This window comes from Nilaparvata lugens, chromosome 12 (assembly GCF_014356525.2).
Source record: "Nilaparvata lugens isolate BPH chromosome 12, ASM1435652v1, whole genome shotgun sequence".
NCBI classification, from domain to species: Eukaryota; Metazoa; Arthropoda; class Insecta; order Hemiptera; family Delphacidae; genus Nilaparvata; species Nilaparvata lugens.
Genome location: NC_052515.1, coordinates 24,276,984 through 24,299,125, shown reverse-complemented (window position 1 = coordinate 24,299,125; position 22,142 = coordinate 24,276,984). Strand labels below are relative to the sequence as shown.

Genomic DNA, 22,142 nt, shown 5'->3' with positions numbered 1-22,142 from the left:
AAATTCACTGTCAAAGTCATGTCATTTCGGGAACTTAACGATCCGGTAAATAAGCTGAGGCCTTCTGACTAATAGATACTCACGACCTAAGCGAAGGATTCCGTCTTGACCATGAATGTCATCATCCTTCAACAATGGATGGATATTTTTCGAGAATTATGCCACAACTTGTCCAAACGAGAGATTGAAACTGCGATATGATAATGAGATGCGAACAATGTCAAAACCACAATCCGAAGAGCAGCAAACTAATATTTTGAGTTCAACAATGCGTGTTACGAGTCACTTCTAAGTAGGTACAAGATGCTATGATAGCAGTCAACTATGACTTCAAAACACAAGGTCTTACAGATAAAGTGGCATTTTCAGTTACAAAATTTCAGATTTATGCAAGTAGCATCGACTTTGATATTCCTTGTTGGTATTTTGTTGATTGATAGTTGGTATTGTTGGTTGATTGTTGATTGATAGTTGGTATTGTTGGTTGATTGTTGATTGATAGTTGGTATTGTTGGTTGAATGTTGATTGATAGTTGGTATTGTTGGTTGATTGTTGATTGATAGTCCATATTGTTAGTTGATTGATAGTTGGTATTGAGAAGTCTGTGAACTGTAGAAAACCGAGTCTTAGAAAACTATCTGGTCTTCTTATTTATCAGGAAACGTTTCGGTGCTTGAATAACTTTTAGGAGTAAAAAACATAATTTGGATAAACGATGTGGATAACGGAACCAATTTAATCAAAAATATAACTTATTACTTCTCACACTATAATCTAATTCTAAATCAAACCTATTTTTGAGAGTTAAGTGTAAGAGAGGGCCGACTGTGCCCTAACTTCGCCCTCCTAGGTCAAAAATAGAAGCAGTCATTCTCTTCTTCTTCATGTGCCGTCTCCATGGCGGAGGTTGGCTATCATGATGGCAATTTTCACCCTGCTTACAGCTGATTTGAAAAGTTCATTTGATGTGCACTTGAACCAATCCCTTAGATTGCGCAACCAAGATATCCTTCTTCGCCCCACTGACCTCCTATCTGTTATTTTGCCTTGCATAATGAGGTGCAATATTCCATACTTGTGACCTCTCATTATGTGACCCAGGTACCTTAATTTGCGCTCCATGATTTCACCAATGAGTTCCAGTTTCTTACCCATTCTCCTGAGAACCTCTTTATTTTCAACATGATCGGTGTATGAGATTCTCAGCATTCTGCGATAGGTCCACATCTCAAAGGCTTGTATTTTCTTCTCACCCCATCTATTTAATGTCCATGCTTCCACACCATATAATAGTACAGGAAACACGAAACATTTAAGGATACGCATTCGTAGTTCAAGCTTGATGTCTCTTGATGTCAGTAAATTATTGATCCTGATAAATGTGGAACGTACAGTCATTCTACTCTATTCTAATCACAGATTGAAGCCCATTTGTTTATTTAGTCTATGCTACAACTTATCAACTTATGAATTTATGAAAGCATCTGAGTTGTTATCAACTCATACTGAATAATAAATATATGATTATAAATTTCAATAGCTTACTGCAATATATTTTCTCATTAACAAAAAAAGTATTGTAAAAATTGTAAAGTATTGTAAAAGGATTGAGAGTATTGGCAAAGATTAAATGCAACTCTCCCTTGAAACTGAGATGTGATATTCCTTCGATTTAAATGAATTTATTCGTCTCAAATTAATATCTATTTTATCTATTCACTTAAGTTAATTTTAATTAATTTAAACTACCCAATTAATTTCAGTAATTCTAAACATTATCGATTCTACGCGAAACTAATGACTGGATGCGCTAGCTAACTTTGTACTTACAAGACATTTCTCATCATATAAATCTTCAACTTATGCTCAAGAACACTCAAGAACAAAAACTAGCTTCCATCAGAAAGAAGTTAGTACTTAAGATCTTCCCTGCTTCCATACACGATAATGCCAAAGAGAATGTAATTATTGCATTCTCTATACATTATAGAATGTATACATTATACAATGTAATTATACATGCTATACTCTCTGGATATAGCTCAATAAAGGAAGAGGGAACTAGGAAAACACAAGAGGAAAATCAGTGAAACAAGAAGTGACGGGAGATAAAAAATCAAAGCCCACAAAAAAACAGAAACAAGATACAATAACACCTTTGCAAATCCATTTCATCTTTGCAGATGAGTCTATCATGAAATGATCTTGAAGTACGAAAAACGTTTTGAACTTTTCATCTGCGATGTTAACGATAAAAGGAATCATTATTGAATCATCTCCTAATTCATAATAGTATTAGTAAAAAATATGCAAAAACGTGAATTACGAATAAAACAAACCTATAAGTCACGAACCTCTGACAAAACTCACCACAACATTTTCATCTTCAATTTAAAACTGGTCACGTTCTTGTAAAAGCATTAAGCGTGCTCTTTCAGTAATTGTAACCAGATTAAAAGAACCAGTTCTTTCTTGACAAAGATTCTGATCTCTTCTTATTTCTGTATCCATAGTTTGTTATTTTATTCAAGGTCAATCGGACTTTCATTTTTTATCGTTGCAATCGTTTAACAATCACATTTCCTCCCTGTGCTATCTTCTTTCATCATGGCACAATAACTTATCAGATTCTTTCTTTCATCATAGCTTAGAACTCAGAAGATTAGCTCTCACTGGACATTGGTTGAACCATTATACGATGATGCCCAAACTCCAATACACGTTTTACCTTCGAAATTTAATGATCATGGCGCATTGCTAAACCTGAAAGAATACTACAACACAAAACAGATTATATTTGATTCAGATGCAATTAAATAACATGAACAATGTGACCAGTGACTTTCCATTTCGCAAAATATCAATGACCATAATAAAAATACTAATGTAGTGATGCTGTCATATTATTTTCCTCTTAAGCAGCCAGTCATAATAGCTTATAAGATTACCTTAAACGTTGTATCAATTTTTTATTGTTGAGCACAATGAGGATAAAGATGAGGTCAATAGAGCCCATTGATGTATATAGTATTGCTTCTTTCCTTGGATAATTTTGGGTAGATTTATAGGTAGAGAAACTGGAAGACCTTTACTGATGAGGCCTTATTAATGAAAGATGTTTGTACATGAGGTGATTCCATTCCTGTGGGCGCTACATCATCTATCTGTGTTTGAGATATTCATTATAATCATATATATTTTTTCATATATATATTTTATAATCATATATATTACATTCATATATATTTTTGGACAGAACTTTGAACTTTAACTTTCCTCAGTAAGAACACAACCTATTTTCTCGGACATTTTATTATTTATCAAAATTTGGGAACAGAATAATTTTGGGCTATGCCTGTTGTTCTATCCCGATCATATTCATATGATTTGTAATTGTATCAAAAAATAAATGAATAAATAATCAGTTTGATACTTTTATCGATTTCATCAATGCTCCACATTCAACCCATGCTGAAAATCGGTTCGAAGTGAATCTTGAGTTTTAATCTCTTTCGATGGAATTCATCATAGCCGATTATTTTAACAGTACGGTACTTGGATTTTGCTGATTTCCATCATCTATGATTGACTTTGAACTTCAGATTAAACTATTGAAACTATTCACTTTAGCTTTATTTGACATTACTAAGCCTAAGCCTTAGCCTATGAACAATCTTCATTTCTTAGATATGAATACGCCTTGATATTGAGCAATATCTGATTATGGGCCCTGCGGTTGCTATTCTATCGTTTTTCACATCTCATCATACCTTTCTTTATCTTTACTTTTATCTTTTGGGACCTTCCCGCAAGGGACTCCCCACCAACAAAAGCCATACGAATTTACTTTTTCTTTACTTATCATACCTACCTTCACTTCATTTTTTCTGTCGCACCTTTTCCCTTCTTGCTGTTTTGCCTATTACATTGAATTGAATTGAATTTATTGCCAAAAATCAATACAAATACTTGTACAATGCAATCATTAGAGTATGCAATATAGTCTACAATTAGACATTGGTTGTAACTTGCACAACAATATTATCAATGTAATATTCGGCACTACCAACATAAGAGTCATTGTGTGTTGTCAGTGAGTTGCAGTTAAATTATTCTGCTTCAATTCTAGTCAAGTAAGAAGAAATATACAAATTAAATCAATTAAAGCTCAAGAAAATATTACACCTAATATACAGAAATCTCAAAGGATCAGAAAAAAAACTAAAAAACTTGAGAATAGTAGGTACATACTATATGACAAAGTGATATCCAATTATAATTACTGTAACGTCTTGAGGCCATCATGAAAATGAATCTTTCACAGAGGAGAATAGATAAAATAATACAATAAAAAAAATCCTCTAAAATGATATGGGAACATTACATTTGCAATACCTGGTTCAAGAACATGGGAAACCATGGGAAACCATGATGGTTGGCAAGGTATATTCTTTTCTACATTCTGTTTTTGTGTAGTTGAGAAGTTGATATTATGGTAATTATTCATATTGAATGAAAAAGACTGAGAAATTGTCAAAAAACCACTGATTTATTGATAATAAATTAGAAAGACCGGTTTCGGTTATTACACCATTGTAAATCTCTGATAAACTAGTTTATAGTTTATAGTTTATCAGAGATTTACAATGGTGTAATAACCGAAACCGGTCTTTCTAATTATCAATAAATCAGTGGTTTTTTGACAATTTCTCAGTCTTTTTCATTCAATTTTTTACATTCCTTTCCAGCATACAACATTTTTTGCAATTTGCCTTTTAATTGTGTTTATTTTCATTGTCACTGTTATTGTAGTTGTTTTACTCTGTACTAGCAGGTAACCCGTGCTCCGCAAGGGCTCAATTATGAAAATAATTCGTGAATTTCCTATCTCGAACATGTATAAGCCAATTCTTTCCTTTATAAGATTATAGATCATATTTTGATGTTTTGTTTGTTTGTTGCAGGGTTATGGGTATCAATGGCGTCAATGTGCTGGCGACAGTAGCAATTGTAACATTGAGCGCTCACCTGCTGCATGGCTTGGAGAATGGACTCGCCCGCACCCCGCCAATGGGCTGGCTCGCCTGGGAGCGATTTCGGTGCAACACTGACTGCAAAAATGACCCCGACAACTGTATCAGGTATGCAAATCCACAGGAATTCATACACTTTTTGTGAAAAATAAACCTTAATTTAAGAGCTTTTATTAGGGTGATCGAAATCAGGGAGAGGGACAGTTTTAGGCTTTGTCTGTTGTCCTCTCCCAACTATTTCAGGATTTGTATTTGTATCATAAATGAAAGAATATAGGTAGAAACAAGACGATAAAGTTAAAAAAATAGAGAAAAAAATTAAGTTTTTTCAGAAAAGGAGGAACAAAAACTATTTCTACAAACAGTAACAGATCAAACAAAATTTTAATGTGGAGAAACGTTTTTGAAAAAAATGTAGAATAAAAATATTTGAATACATTTGATTTTAAAGAACTTCTTCATAATTTAAAAACATTGGTTCTGTAGTCAAGTTAGTCCTACAAGTTAATTCAATAAAGTTGATTTGCCAACAAAAACAGTACTTCTAAAATAATGTGAGATAACTTTGGAAAACATTTTTTCTGATAATTTTTTAACTAGAATTTACTGGATGTCAATAGTATTGATAACCCCAGTATTTTTGAGATTTGTAATGTTTTGAACCAGTATTCACTATAGAGACTGATATTATTGGCAATTCCAGTGTTTCTGAGATTGACTATGTATTGAACTAGAGTAGGCTATACTCGTATACTGGAGTCCGATAATGGTGAAGGTTCCATTGAGTATGAAATGGAAAATGTATCTATTAAAGATGGTATTGAAACAGTGAATAAAAATCCAATTGAACAAATCATAGTCTTGTACATAGTATAATGAGATTGGTTTGAGATTTATTATTTCAAATCATCTCATTCATTGACTGCTTGTATTATTCATCCATATACTGAGATCTATGAATTCTGTTAAGAGTAATGATTATCAAGAATATTCATTGGTTTTAGTGACCATTAGAAGTTTGACATTACTGAACACATTCACAGATTCAATTAGCGGTACATCAATTTTGATTTTTTATCAAGAATAAAGTGTGCCAAAGAAGGTGGGCTCAATTTGCTATAGCCTATAAGGCTATAGGCTTATTTGTCATAAATTTATATTTGTTACAGGCTCAAAATCTGTGCGTGAATGCATTCTGCAATTCTTTATGAAAAATGAACATTTATTGTATTTATAATTTTATTTTTTCATTCTTATTTTGCATCAAATATGTGACTAAGCTACGGTAGTTGATGTTAATAAGGCTCTTCATGGACTTATTCTGTGAGCTTTTGTATGTAAATAAATAAATTATTAAATTATTATCCATTATTGAATAATCCAATTTTTGCTCAATTTCAGTGACAGGCTGTTTAGAACGATGACAGACCTTGTGATCTCAGAGGGCTACGCAGATGTTGGTTATGAATACATCAACATAGATGACTGCTGGCTGGATAAGGAGAGAAGCTACAGCGGTCATCTACAGCCAGATGCCGAAAGGTTTCCCTACGGCATCAGGGATTTATCAGATTATGTGAGTAAAAGGACAGAGGATTCCAAGACAATACTTTCAACTCTTCTCATAACAAATTTGGGAGAGGTATCCAATTCGCAATTGTGTGATGTATAAGTTCAGTTTAAAGAATTGAAGTTCAATCAATCAAGAATGTTTTATTGTCACAAACGAATTAATTGCATTGACAAAAGTCATTCCATACTGATAAATAACATTGATACTTTGTATACCGGTACAAGTACACTTTATATACAAATGAATATACAAATAGGCTACCGGTACTTAAATATTAAGTTTGGTATCTATGAAGTAGTATTGATATTATAGAAATTAAATGATAAAGAAAATTCAATAATTTTCATATAGATTGAGTTTAATTGCATTATTGAATAAGCATATGAATAATAATTAAATAATATAATATCACAAATTAAAAAACAAATAGGCTACCGGTACTTAAATATTACTGTATCAAGTTCGGTATATCTATGAAGTATTAATATTAAAATAATTATATTACTCTATTAAGCTCGGTATCTATGAAGTACCTATTAACATTAAAAATAACCTAATCAAATGATTGAGAAAATTCAATAATTGTTATATTGATTGAATTAAATTTCATTATTGAATAAGCATAATTAATGAACATCGATTGGTGTGATTATAGGTTCATTCGAAAGGATTGAAGTTCGGTATCTATGAAGATTATGGAAACTACACATGTGCAGGATACCCTGGTTCTCTGGGTTATCTCGAAAACGATGCTCAACTATTCGCTTCATGGAACGTCGACTATGTCAAGCTGGATGGATGCTATTCACACCCTAAAGACATGGATGTTGGTGAGTTTACACTATATCCAATTCAAATTAAAATTTATTTTCAAAAAAAAAAATGATGCACACAATTTCAAGATACAAAAAACAACAATTTTGGAATCCCACTACTAGACTAAGGTTGATAATATAATCATTTCATAACTGATTACTAAAGTAAAGAGTCTGAATATAATTCGAACCTTATTTTACTCGTCACACGTTCATTATAATATAATATATCTGTTATCACATTAATTAAAAGAGAAGATTTCTTCTGTACAACATTTTCTTTATTCAAAGATGGATTTGAAGAAGTTGTTCCAGGATGAGATAAATTCCAGTGTTGGAATGAATTTCCAATAAAGGTGTTAAATAAATAATTGTTGAGTGAGTTCAATTAACTGATGTATAGAATCATGAAATCTATTATGTTATAACTCAAGAATATTCATTAACAAGCTTGAAAAATTTCAAGCCTAGGAATTCCAAAAATAATATTGTTACAAAACAGATTAAACTTTCATTTCAAACAATTGACAGACTATTGCATATCATTCACAATGTATAATTATCAACTAACTGCTAATATTGAATTAGTAGCCTATGCAAGATATTGAAAATTTTTCATCATGATAAGTACAGTAATCAATCATTCTTGAAATACTCTGATGTAATTTCCAACTACTGCTACAAAATAAGAAAAATTTTTAACAATGAATGATATATTAGTTGTTGCCAATTTATCTGAATGGTATAGTTTTAAAAATGAACAAGTTCATTGTCCTTTTAAAATGTTGGATCTTAAAAGAAAAAATTCAACACACGGTAGCCCTCTAGCACAAAGAGTATAAAATAGAAACAACATGTCAAATCGAAACAATTTTTCTCTACTCCGTGCTTCTAGACTCTTCTAGTTAAAACTTTGGTTCAGTGAGTGTCTTTGGCTGTCATTTAGTGCCTAGTTTCCTAGGTCATACAGGATATACGATTGATTGATTATCAATATCCATGTAAAAGTAATAAATGATGTATCATTTTAGACTATGCACAAGAGCCATGAGGAAGAATTCTTGAACAATTACAATATACAGTATTGAGAAATAGAATTCTATTTATAATAAATTTCCAGTTTGTAACTTCTTCTATTGTTACTTTGTTAGTTAACTGATTCTCTATTGTAATACAAACAAGCATAACTACATTTTTCTCATCAACATTTCTTAATCAATATAGGAGTTTATTGTAAATCTTGTTTGAGAGGAATAATTGAATGAATCAGAATAGACTTATTAAGCAAGGAAAAGCTAGACTTATTAAGTGTTTTCAAGAGACAGTTGATGGAGAAATATATCATATTTTATCTTATAATGAACTAGTCTATTTTACAACAATTCTTATCTTCCATAATGAGAAAAATTCATAATTCAGTTTATTAGTACATTCTATTGGTAAAATATATTTAATTTTCTATTAAACAATTTATTCAATTTAAATCCCTTTACTTCACCAGTTATATTCTCCACAGTATTCTATTGTTATGTATTCATTGAACTCGAAATGTACTGCAATGAATGTTGTAGCCTATAATTCAAAATATTATGTCAAATTTTTAACAATTGCAATGTCTTTTTATAAATTACACAATTATTACTTGTGTTGGTTACCCATAAAATGACCCTGAGGAAAAACACAAGAAATTAAAAAGTTCAGATTGAAATTAATGATAAATTTCATTTAATTTGGATTTTCGATGAATAATAATTATTAATTGAAATCTTATTTTCTGTGATAGGTTACCCTGAATTTGGATACCACTTGAATAGGACAGGTAAAGCCATGGTCTACTCTTGCAGTTGGCCAGTCTACCAGATATACGCAGGCACTCAGGTAACATAATGTTATTGAAAAGCATTATTATAATGTTAATTAAACAGAGAAAAGTGTACAATCAGATAGATCGAGTCACTATTGATATTGTAGAACCGTTCAACAATGGAAAAACACACATTTTATCAATTTTACATTTATTTATGCTACAGATCCATGGTTTTATGGCCACACAGGTCATATCCGCTTGGCCACGAAACTCTTGGTTCTCTTCGTCCTGTACCTACAATGAATAAATATGTAGAATTTACAAAATATCTGTGTTTCCATTTTTTAATATACAACTGAATAAAACTGCTGGAGTCATATTTATGAAAATAACGATTCAGAATAGAACTCTATAGGTGAGGCTAATTTTAAAGTTACTGAATAAATTGATAACATATTATTGCGGCTATACACCCCAATTATTTATTATCTAATAATTAGATGATCACATACTTATAATTATTATCCCTCAAATGAATAATAATAATAATAAAGTTTGTTAGGTTCATGTTCCCTTTCATAATGTTTTATAGTATTTATGGAAAATAATTTGAATCAGTCGAAGTACTTCTGAAAATAATCAGGTTTCATGTGTATTTTGATACAGCTTAAATTATCTAGTTCAGAGAGAAAATTTAACTGGCCTAAAATCTTCATAAGGAATTTCAGTCTTCTAGGTTTTTTGTCAAAGATTCACTCTTCTAGTGTCTAGTCTATTATAAATGTTATTATGCTACAGTACCTATTATAAATGTTATTATGCTACACAGTACCAAAAATATTAATTTCAATCTTCTAATCAGTGAAAATTTCCCACTATTATTTTTGAAAGGTGATTTTTTGTCCACATTGAAACATTTAATGATTTTTGTTACCATACTTCGAGAATGTCAATGAAGTTTTATTATTATTTTATTCATTGAACATCTAATATGTGCTCTTCCTAATAGTGTAGCTGTGTGGCCTAAGTGAAACCCGTTGAATTATTCAATACCTTTATTCATTGGACAATTAATATGTGCTCTTCCTAATAGAGTAGTCTAAGTAAACCCCGTTATATTATTCAATACCGTATTTATTTTGAGTTCGCTCACTTTCTAATGTATTTTTACTAATTTTGCAGCCGAACTTCACGTTTCGGCTACCGTACTTTGATAATGTCAATGAAGATCAAGCTTTATTATTTTATTCATTGAAAATCTTCCAATAGAGTTAGTAAGCCACGCCGGTCAATTATTTAAATCATTTTGAGTTATGCTAATTTTCTCACGTATTTTTACTAATTTTGCAGCCGAACTTCACGAAAATCATTGAGAACTGTAATCTGTGGCGCAATTTCGACGACATCCAAGACTCGTGGGCCAGCCTGGAGTCGATTATCGACTACTACGGCAATAATCAGGACAACATAATTCCAAACGCCGGTCCCGGCCATTGGAATGACCCTGACATGGTCAGTGCAACTGCAATACTTCCAACTGCTAACTAAAATACTTAGATAACTTGAAGTGGTACCATAGAGAAAATATAGCATAAGACGTATCCTATATGGTACAGTCTGGGTCCTGTAGCTTTGCCTATCGGCGGTGGGTCACTAGACTATAGTCTGTACAAAATAAATTTTGACTTGGGAAGGACATGCGCAGCAGAGAAAGCATACTGCGGGAGGGATACAGAGGCGCTATGTTACCGTTCTGAACCGGCCAGCGTTTCCAACTTTTAGTGACTGTTCATGTGCTCTCATGCTACACATGCGAAGTTTCCTGTCTGAGAGCAGTCAAACGACAAATTGTCAACTGCGCTTCTACATATGACTCTATTAATCACTGTTATTGGCTGATCTCCCTCAATTTCTCTGCGCCGCGCTATTCCGCCAAGTCAGAAGTAATTTTGTACAGACTATACAATACTACCCGTTCAAAAACATAGACATTTTTGAAAATGTATCTTTTCATAAGCAACAGATGCTTATCTTCTCAAAAGCAACGTGTTGCATCCGAAAAGATACACAAGGAGCTTTATGAAGTTATATTCTTTCAGCACAACACAGCCTATCAGTTGACATTCGTTCAACATGCTCTTTCCATTGTTGGTGATACGTTGCAACTCTCTCAATCATGAAAAATCTCTGTGTGTAAGGGTTTCCTTCAAGGATGCTCTGTAGAGAGCTTTCTCCATCTACAAATCTATAGTGCGGTCCACGCGTACGTTAAGCTGCGTACACATATTCGTGCTTCCAACCCGCACCGAGCACGCTCCTCCCTCGTAACGCCCTCGTACCACCGTCAAACCACAGTCGCACCGCCCACGCACCCATCATGAACGTTACGGAAGATGTTAGATCTTCTCGCGTTCCCCGGTCGAACCACTCTTGGACCCCGGTCGATCATCAATCGCTCTGCTGGAGTGACGTTCGGTTGCGGAGCAGAGCGACAGTGTGCAATGCGAACGTGACCTTGTTATCAAGGTCTTTGCATGCAGTATTTTATTTCGTGCATTAATTATGGTGTATTTTTGTAAAACAGTGTAGATGTGCTAGATTACATTCCATCATCCTATAATGAGAATTAATACAATTAGTATTATCAGCAAGTTTCATATTTATTCGGTTAAAAAGTTCTCTTAAGTATTGTTTTATTATTCTTATTTGCTATCTTTTTTTTACTTTTGTGCGCTGTACTGTTGTTGAAAATTGGTTGCTAAATAAAGAATCTTATCTTATCTTATCTTATCTGTACGCACCTTTACAATGACAGATAGGAGAAAGATAGGAGAAAAACGTTGCCTATATATCCTCAGTCTTGTCAATGCCTTCAATCTATCGACGGTAGCTGATACAGGTTCATTGATGTAATATCTGTTCATTCTCGTTTTAAATAATCATTTATATTTTTCAATAATTTCATAATAAATTCTCATCATTAATATGAAATATTTAGTTAATTAATTATTAATTCTACATTGTTAAAAGACGATCTGGCAACAGAGCAAAAGCGAGAAAGAGATAGCGCCATCCGCTTTGTTGAATGATAGACAAGGATAGCAATACCATTGCTAATCAAACACTGCCACTATAACGTGGACCTCACTATAGGGTCTCTGAAGGCTGATGTTTTTGCAAAGCCGTGAATATATTGGCCCCGTGAACCATGCTTTGCCTATATGCCGTTTCAATAAAGTCACGGAGGTAAAGCTATGGGACGCTACTGTAACTTGCTATTTCACCACCACTAATTTTGGTGCTTTTTCCAGTTGATAATCGGCAATTCCGGATTGAAGAATCTCTGTGTGTGTAAAGAGTTAGTTTCCTTCAAGGAAACTCTGTAGAGAGCTTTCTCCATCTAAGGATCTAGGGTAGCTGATGTTTTTGCAAAGCCGTGAATATTTCCCCACAAACCATACATTGCCTATATGCCGTTTCAAAGTCACAGAGGCAAAGCTACGGGTCGCTACTGTAACTTGCTATTCCACTACTACTAATTTTGGTGTTTTTTTCAGTTGATAATCGGCAATTTCGGACTGAGCTACGAGCAGAGCAAGGTGCAGATGGCGATGTGGGCGATTTTGGCCGCTCCACTCCTGATGTCAGTCGACCTGCGCTCCATTCGGCCCGAGTACAAGGCCATCCTTCAGAACAAGAAGATCATCGCCGTCGACCAGGATCCCCTCGGCATTCAGGGCAGGCGGATATACAAGGTAAGCGAACACAAATTCATCTATACCGTACCATAATAAAGGAAAGAACAGACTGGCTTATATACACGTACGGGATAGGAAAAATATATTTGACGCATCATCACGTATGAACTACTGGTCTGATGAAAAAATAATAAACCTTATTCCGGACCACTTCCTCATAGACTCTAATAATATTGTATTAATTTCTATCGTCTTAAAAGCAGTCGATTTACATTGATACAAAAATTTACATTGCTGACTACAAGATACGAGTACATCGAAACTAATATTGGCCTATACAATTTAAGAATAATTATTATATAAATACAAATATATTTTCAAAACGCATTATAAGATCAGTACAAAAACTAAACTAGAAATAAAAACCTTGACATTCAGTAACTTTTTCTTCCATATTGACGTATGAATCTCTAGATTTCTGCTCAAACTAGGTACTGTTTGCAAGGCCAATTCTTTTAGATGCATTTGTTAAAAGTTGACTAGCTTACAATTTTTGCACATTTTTTTCTGCTTTTTTTCCTACTTTCTTCTCCAATACTTCCCTTTTCTTCTTCTCTTCACCCCTTCATTTCTTACTTTTATACCCTCCACCTGCCTATTGCATGGAAAACCGTAGTTGGCTAGTTATTTTTCCTCCTTTTTTTCTTTTCAGCACACCCCGCCATGAAGCCTGTTTTTGTTTTGTATTAGACATTTATTTATTGATTGTGATTTTTTGTGCTTTGATTTCTTTTATGTATATTGTATTGTGTTGATTTGAATAAAATTATTGATTGATTGATTAGGAATTGATTTAGGCCTACTTGAAATTTTGCATTTAGATTCTTTATTCACCATGAACAGCCAGGTCACACGATATTATTATTATTATTATTATTATACCATGAATGGTTTATTTAAGCCTATTTAAAATTCTTCAAGATTTGATGAAATAAAAACACATAGATGTTGTCAGTTTTTTTGTAGAAAACTGACAAACATCTATGTGTTTTTATTTCATCATGGAACGTTTCTACAACATCGACCACAACTCAGTTGAAGTCTTCAAGATTTCATTACATCAAGTTTTCAATTCGTCATGGTTCCAGTTTGTTTCACTTTGCTAACTTTGCTTGAGAGTGGTCATAGAGAGTTATGGAAAGGCATTTTTTCAAATGTGGTGAAGTTTGGTAAAAGTGTTTTTGAAATTATTCATGTCCTATAATGTTCTCAAGATACATTCTACCTATAATCAATTCATTTTATTCAATGCCCATGTCAAGATGGATTACTTCATATTTTTTTAGAGTACCTTGGTACCCATTTTAATTTCATGAAGACATGACCGGTTGAAAAAAAATGAGAAAGGGTACCAGTAATTCTATAGAAACCCATCAAGTATCAATGGAAAGAAATTATCTTATCAATTAATTATTATTTACTCTATAGCTTCACCCAGGATTTTTGTATTTCCAAGCTGAAGTTTTTCACAATGTATAGGCCTACTATATCACATATTATACACAAATACCAAGACACCATATCTACCAGTTAAGACTTATATGTTACCCAGTTCCATAAGAGTTCAATTTATTTTCCTCTTCCAGCTATTTTGAACTGTATGATTGCCATTATCTTATGCATAGCATACTATTTTTCTCCAGACGAGACTTTCATGCTTCCTAGAATAGGTAGTGAATCATTTGATTTACTCTCGTTTCAACTATTAAAATGATTATTGATGGTTTTTTCATGAATTGTATGATTGCCATTATTTCATGCATAGCATACTATTTTTCTCCAGGCGAGACTTTCATGCTTCCAAGATTAGTGAGTCATTAGATTTATTCTCCTTATAACTATTACAATTATTATTGATGATATTCCATTACAAGAGTTTATAATTTCAAATCATTGAAAGCTGAACATCACAAGAGAATGAAATATATTATAATGAACAAGTAGATACATGGAGGATGGTTATACTATGTACATTGGTTGTACTATGTAGAGATTTATAAAACAATATAAAACTTGTAGTACCCTCTTATTATTATATTTAAAAAGCGTTAAAACATAGTTTATTTGTATCATAGTTAAAATTTTAACTTGAAAATAGCCAAAGTAGGTCGAAACTAATCGTTAAAATGTTTTAATTTTTTTAATAAAAGGGTACCTATAACAAGTTCTATATTGTTTTTATTAATCACTACATAGTATAACCAATGTACATATTATAACCATCCTCCATGTATCTACTTGTTCATTATAATATATTTGATTCTCTTGTGATGTTCAGCTTTCAATGATTTGAAATTATAAACTCTTGTAATGGAATATCATCAATAATAATTGTAATAGTTATAAGGAGAATAAATCTAATGACTCACTACGTTCAATGGTTTAAAATGATAAACTCTTGTCATGAAAAAGTCATTAATAATTGGAAGGAGAATGAATCTAATGTTTTACTATTCTTGAAAGCATGGTTGCCATGGCAAAATTGTAACGTGCTATAAATTTTCGGCTCTAAATTTTTTGTCTAAATTCAATATTTTCTAAATTTGGCTTAGTGGTTTTGTGTTTTGTTTCGGTTTTGTATATGTTTGGAATTTTTAACATCAAAATGAACTTTATTCCGAAGTGAAAAGTGTAAATTTAAAGTATTGTGCTCACTATATCCTTAGTGTCCGGTTTCCCATTAGGGAACTTTGGACTATATACTTCACGAGGTGGTATATACGAACGAGGTGGAACTACCCTTGGGTCTCCCCTTCACTCAAAGCCATACGCTAATTATAATAATATACTGTTTTATTGATTTGAATAAAGTAGCCCATATAAGTGAAGTGATTTTATGTAGAGATGGTTCTATTAATGATAACGGTAATGCTAATGGAATATTTTGTAACGAATCAATTCATCAATATCATTAAACTGTGGGTTATGTGATTGCAGCATAAGGGGATAGAGATCTGGGCGCGACCAATCACTCCCATCTCACACAGCTACTTCTCCTATGCAGTTGCTTTCCTCAACAGAAGAACCGACGGAACCCCCTCAGATGTGGCCGTCACCTTACAGGAGATGGGATTAGTGGCTCCAGGAGGATACAGAATAGAGGTAAAGTCGAAGATTCAAAAAATGCAGAGTTTGATTGCATGCCATCATAAAACGAGAAAATTTTCATGACAAGAGAGCTACAGAATACTGGTGATGACAGCACACATAAAATTAAGTGAAATAAAATTTAAAGTAAAATTAGAAGTAGTAAAGGAACTGTACTAAAATTAAATTAAAGCTGTAGTATTAAATTACATTAAAGCTGTAATATTTAATTAAAGCTATTAAAAACAATATAAAAACATGAAGTACCTACCCTTTTATTGAAAACATCTCAAACAACTAGTTTCGGTCTTCTTTGTCCATTTTCAAGTTAAAATGACATTCAAACTAGTTGTTTAAATTGTTTTCAATAAACTGATACTGTTTATATTGTTCTTAATAATTTTAATAAAATAACCCAAGAGAAATGATTTTGAATTAATAAAGCTGTAAAAAGGAACTTGGACTGTTTGCACTTGAAACATTATTGTTTTGATACATTTTTGTTGTTTATAAATAAAATTATACATGAAGTAAATTTGGCTACTTGGATTGTTCAATTGATATAGAAATATTAGGCTAACCTACATTTAACGTTTTTACATAAATACTTGGTATCTACTAGTTTCAGCTTTCATGCCATTTTCAAGTTTTCTTTTTAAGAAAGGACACTTGAAAATGGCTTGAAAGCTGACACTATTAATGTGTTCAAGTAAAAACAAGTTTGAAGATGGTACTTTGCAGTTACTTCTATATTGAATTGAAAAATTATACAAATAAATAATAAGTTAGAACGGTTTATCTAAATACACATATCCGAATAGATGAGCAAGCTATTACTAGAGTAACTTGAACATCCCACACTAATCCCACTTCATATTTGATTGAAAAATATCAAAATTAGATCATTGTCAGTAGTGTATTAAGAACTCATTTCATGATGTACCAAGAAAAACAGTAGGCTTATAGGCTACCAAATTTCTCAATGTTCATTTTACAAAGAGATATATTGTATGGTATAAGTACGGTAGTACGGTAGAATATATAGCCAACTTCACTATATTCTGACTTATCGCAGTGGTTATTAGAAACTTTTGCCAGTGCTTTGAAGAATCAAATGCCAATTGTACTAGAAAGGATTGATAATTTTGAGGTTTCAATTTATCGAATTCAATCAGCTTGATATTCCCAAAGACATATCGATTAATAGCAAGTCATTTTAATATGGATGATAATTATCTACTTTAACACCACCTTCACAACAACACAGAAAATCGCAATTGATCGCTGAAATCACTTTTTGTGTAGTTGAGAAGTTGATATTGTGGTAATTATTTATATTAAATGAAAAAGACTAAGACATTGTCAAAAAAACCACAGATTTATTGATACTTAGAAAGACCGGTTTCGGTTATTACACCATTGTCAATCTCTGATAAAGTTTATCAGTTTAAAGTTTATCAGAGATTGACAATGGTGCAATAACCGAAACCGGTCTTTCTGAGTATCAATAAATCTGTAGTTTTTTGACAATTTTTTGTAGTCTTTTACATTGAATATGATCGCTGAAATAATCATATTATGGAAATCTCTTGAACTTGAAATTTTTGGTACCTACCATGAACAGTAGTAAATAGGATCTGTGGGAACATTGTTAAAAAGTCCATTCAATTCCTTACAGTTGAAATCCTCAAATATCAGAAATGTCTACTAAGATATTTTTGTAATCAGTGTATTATGAATTTACATGGAAAAAATAAATCACGACTTATTTAATTTTTAGATGAAAAAACATTATTATTGAGGGTGAGTGTTCACAGAGAGCGGTCAGAGCGGTTTAGGATGATTTACATGTGAAAATCCTTAGGCGTATAGAGAGGTCCACGTTATAATGGCAGAGTTTGATTAGCAATGGTATTGCTATCCTTGCATATCTATCATTCAACAAAGCGGATAGTGCTATCTCTTTCTCGCTTTGCTCTGTTGCCAGATCGTCTTTCAACAATAATGTAGAATCAATAATAAACAAAATATTTCATCTTAATTATGAGAATTCATTAGTAAATTATTGAAAGATATCATTTCTTGCTTGATAAAATATAATTTATTATTTTAAACGAGAATGAACAGTTAATATTACATCAATAAACCTATATCAGCTACCGTCTATATAAGACAGAGGATCGGCAACGTTGTTCTGCTATCTTTCTCCACTGTCATTCTATAACGTGGACCTCACTATATCTACAGGTACCTTTCTGGAACGCCTGACCACTTTCTCTGTGCACAAACCCTTCAAATGTGATTAATGAAAGTATGAGAGTAGAAAAAATTAATAATCTGTTTTATTCAAGAAAATCATGCGAAATCCATATATTTTTCTCTCATGAATAAATATTGATTATTAAGTAATTTGGATATTTGAATTTTAAACTGTTTTCTGTTTTTTTCAGGATTTATATGAAGACGTAGACTATGGCGTTCTTACACCGCAGACGAAGATCAAAGTAAAAGTCAATCCATCGGGTAAGTTTATATAAAAACATAAAATATATTCATATCAATTCGAATTTATTGAAATTTATTTCCACTTTTCATTCCCATTAAAATCTATTTTTTCAGATTTTTGAAAACACTACTCGTAGAAAAGATTCATTCTGAAACACAAATTGAAATTGTCAACCACTTTTATATAAAAAAAAACACATTTTCCAAGTCAATTCATTATGGAAAAGTACCACAACACAACTGTAAGTTTAAAAGATCGATTCGTTTATTTATTCTATCTCTTCTATTTAGTTATTTATTTATTGGGTTCTCTCTTCATAATCATAATGGTTTAAGTTGAAGAGGGGGCTTTCATTGGTTCAATATAATCTCTGGACTATTTATTTTAAATTCAGGCTAAAAGTAGTATCGAACGAATGCATTTTGTTTTTACCTGGATTGTATATATTGTCTAGGAATGATTAAATGAATAAATATGTCTCAGCGTCACCTACAATGCTTATAATTTTAAAAAAACATGCAATAAAGGTATTAATCTTGAATGTATTAAAGTTGAAAGTGATTCCCTGACTGCTGGAAATTAGAACCGATTGAAAAAATGTATCCACATTAATTGATGGCTTTTCCACGATTAATAATGGAACACAATAGAAGTTATCGAGTACCCTTTTTTATTCTATTGAATCACATCTAGTTAAGTTACAACTCATTAGAGCGAGTTTCTAGTGATTTTCCAATGATTCTCTTACACTCTTGATGATAATAATTTCTCTAATGAATTGAAAACAGTTGTGATTCAATAGATACAGAGTGTAATTGATAACTTATTTTAAATTTCAATAATTCAAGTAGCCCTCTAGAGAAAATTGAATTCCGGTATTTACCATTTTTGATGTACCTTACTGATGTGGTGAATAAGGTATAAAATCGCTTCAGAAGAATACTGGAAATAAATTTTTCAGATAATATAATTCGACATAATCAACTTTTAATCGAAATTTGAAAGAGAAATGGTACTGGTTCAGCCTTCTTTTTCCTCATACTTATATTACGATTATAGTGTTTTGTACAATAGATGAATAAATAAATGAAATAAATTACTCTACTTGCCAACTCTATTTCTCTCCAAACATCAATAATTGACAAAATATTGGTATCAATCTATATTTTTTATAATAAAATAAAAGGAAGCATGGGTTTGTACACGTACAGGATAGGAAATTCACGAATGTCGCATCATCAAGTCTGAACTACTGGACTGATTAACTTGAAATTTTGCATACTGAGTATGGTTATTATAGGCTCATTTATTCTTCAAGATTTTAATTGGACCCTTGCGGAGCACAGGTCACCTGCTGGTTAAATATTAAAACACTTTTTTTCATTATCAATTGGAATCTAAAATAAGTCTTTTTTTTATTTTCAGGAGTCGTTATTCTGAGAGCAGACGTCCAACCGATTCCTTACAGACAACAATCAACACCTTACAACCCATTCAGGCAAATATTTCGACCGACAACTGTATCACCCAACTCTTTCAAATAAAACATCCGAAAGTCTGCATTGATTCGAAACATTGGAACATTTCAATAGCAGTGAAGAACAATTAGAAACTAGACAGATAGTAAGAATAGTATGAAAGAGAATGCGTGAGGTAATACCCGGTTACAAAAAATAATAGTAATCTAAAAAAATAATTATAGCTATTATTTTTAGTGAAAAAAAGTAAAACTTCAATAGTGATTGTTTAATAATAATTTTATATCGCAGTCTAGAATTTATATATCTATTCTCATCTGTAGTTTTGCTTTAAATTACTCACTCAAATTTAATAGAACAATGTTGTAATTTTGTACAGCTATGAAAGTGAATTTATGAAAGGGAACGGAGTGAATTTTTAACTATTATTTATTACCTTATGTATATAAATAAGTTTAGCGATCAAACTAGATTATTTTGTAACTGAGCCATGAATCTCTTTTGGCTTCTGATACAATTTATTCGAAGATAACTGTCATAGGTTTTCAATATAAATTAGAATTTAAAAGTTAGTTGACCTGGTCTGAGTATAACAATATTCATGAGGAAATAATACCCTGTAAATATCTGTCCATCTCTTCTGATTATTATTTTGTTGGCTATTTTTCTTGAATCTGTAATCCAATATTGATAAATCTAAAATCCTTTCGATTCAATAACATGTTATATTTTTTCCAAACTTTATTGAAACCCCAATAGTCCTTAGTAACCTGAAGCCTATTAATTAGTAACCAATCTTACTTGTGTTTAAATTTCTCCCCTAATCAGTGGACGAACCCAGTTAGTTGTTATCAATGATAAATGAAACAAAATATCATTAAGATAGAATTGATTAAGATATCGATAATCAATGATTATTTATTTTAAGGAAAATCATATTTTAGTAACTCCCAGTCGCATTAAGTAAGTTACATGTGTCTTGTATTCTACCAGATTAATGACAATGTTTATAATTTTGAAAAATTTACTATTCATTGATGGATATTCCTTTCTTGAAATATATAATTTTGTGATAATTTATAAATCTTAAAATCTCATAACAATCCTTACATTATTTTGCACCAAAATTCTCATACTAATATCAATTTTTTGATTTTCTTATACTGATTTATAATATTATCATTATAATTCTATTAAAACGATGATTTCCTCCGATTCTTTGAGAGAACAGAAATATTTTATGATGATCGAATTATCAAATATAATTTATGAACAAAATCCATATTAAAATGATTACTGTATCATCTACTCTATTAAAAATATAGGTATAGTTATAACATTTAAAATATCTTGTAGAAATACATAGCAGATTATTATAGCACAACTTCAGATTTCAACTGTATCACACACCTGCTCTATTTTGAATTCTTGTACAATTCTACAAAGTGATCTGTAATATTTTTTGTGAATATAATAAGATATTGTGTAAAATATTAGATTTCTTATTGTGAACAAATAAATCAATTCATGGTTTTGTAGCGATTTGTTTCTATGTTTGTTCCTTACCCAAGATGAGTCAGCTATTGTGAAAGTTTTTATGTCAGAATGTCAGAGACATTCGGAGTAAGAAAATGAAATTTAAATTCCAAGGTAGCATGGTTATCCTAGTCTTAAATCAAATATCATCTCACTCTGGACACCACTGGACAACAAAAAGTTTGGTGTCTCAGATAAGTGCTATTGGACCTAATTAATAATGGTCTCTTCAAGATATCTATGAGTTTTCTTTATCACTTGCACCAGGTAACATATCTTTGTTGAAATAATTGAGTTTCACATTATCAGTCTCCATAGAGATTGCCTTTGACTTCCTATTTTTCACGAACACTGAATGAAAGTGTAAATCCTAGGAAAAGTTTAGACCTTAGTCCTTTTTTGATAATAATTGAGTTGAAGCTTCAAATCCATTAAACTTTCAGAGCAATATTCCTGATAGTTCACTTCTTTTACTATCATTAATCGATCTTGACAAATTCAAAATCAATCTCTATGGAAAGTGATAATGTCAAACTCAATGATTTCAA

General features: G+C 31.7%; 1 protein-coding gene across 2 annotated transcripts in view; it reads left to right on the top strand.

Moving 5' to 3' along the window:
• The window catches only part of LOC111059935 (alpha-N-acetylgalactosaminidase), a 90,023-nt gene extending 69,193 nt beyond the window's left edge, over positions 1-20,830 (top strand). For both annotated transcript variants that reach the window (XM_039439252.1, XM_039439253.1), the window contains 9 exons: positions 4,966-5,142; positions 6,436-6,610; positions 7,263-7,437; positions 9,206-9,300; positions 10,580-10,741; positions 12,787-12,984; positions 15,925-16,089; positions 18,525-18,597; positions 20,006-20,830. In XM_039439252.1, the coding sequence (XP_039295186.1) occupies positions 4,970-5,142; positions 6,436-6,610; positions 7,263-7,437; positions 9,206-9,300; positions 10,580-10,741; positions 12,787-12,984; positions 15,925-16,089; positions 18,525-18,597; positions 20,006-20,124 (1,335 nt within the window). In that variant the 5' untranslated portion in view covers positions 4,966-4,969 and the 3' untranslated portion in view covers positions 20,125-20,830. The remainder of the gene's footprint in view (positions 1-4,965; positions 5,143-6,435; positions 6,611-7,262; positions 7,438-9,205; positions 9,301-10,579; positions 10,742-12,786; positions 12,985-15,924; positions 16,090-18,524; positions 18,598-20,005) is intronic.
• The last annotated feature ends 1,312 nt before the right edge of the window (positions 20,831-22,142 follow it).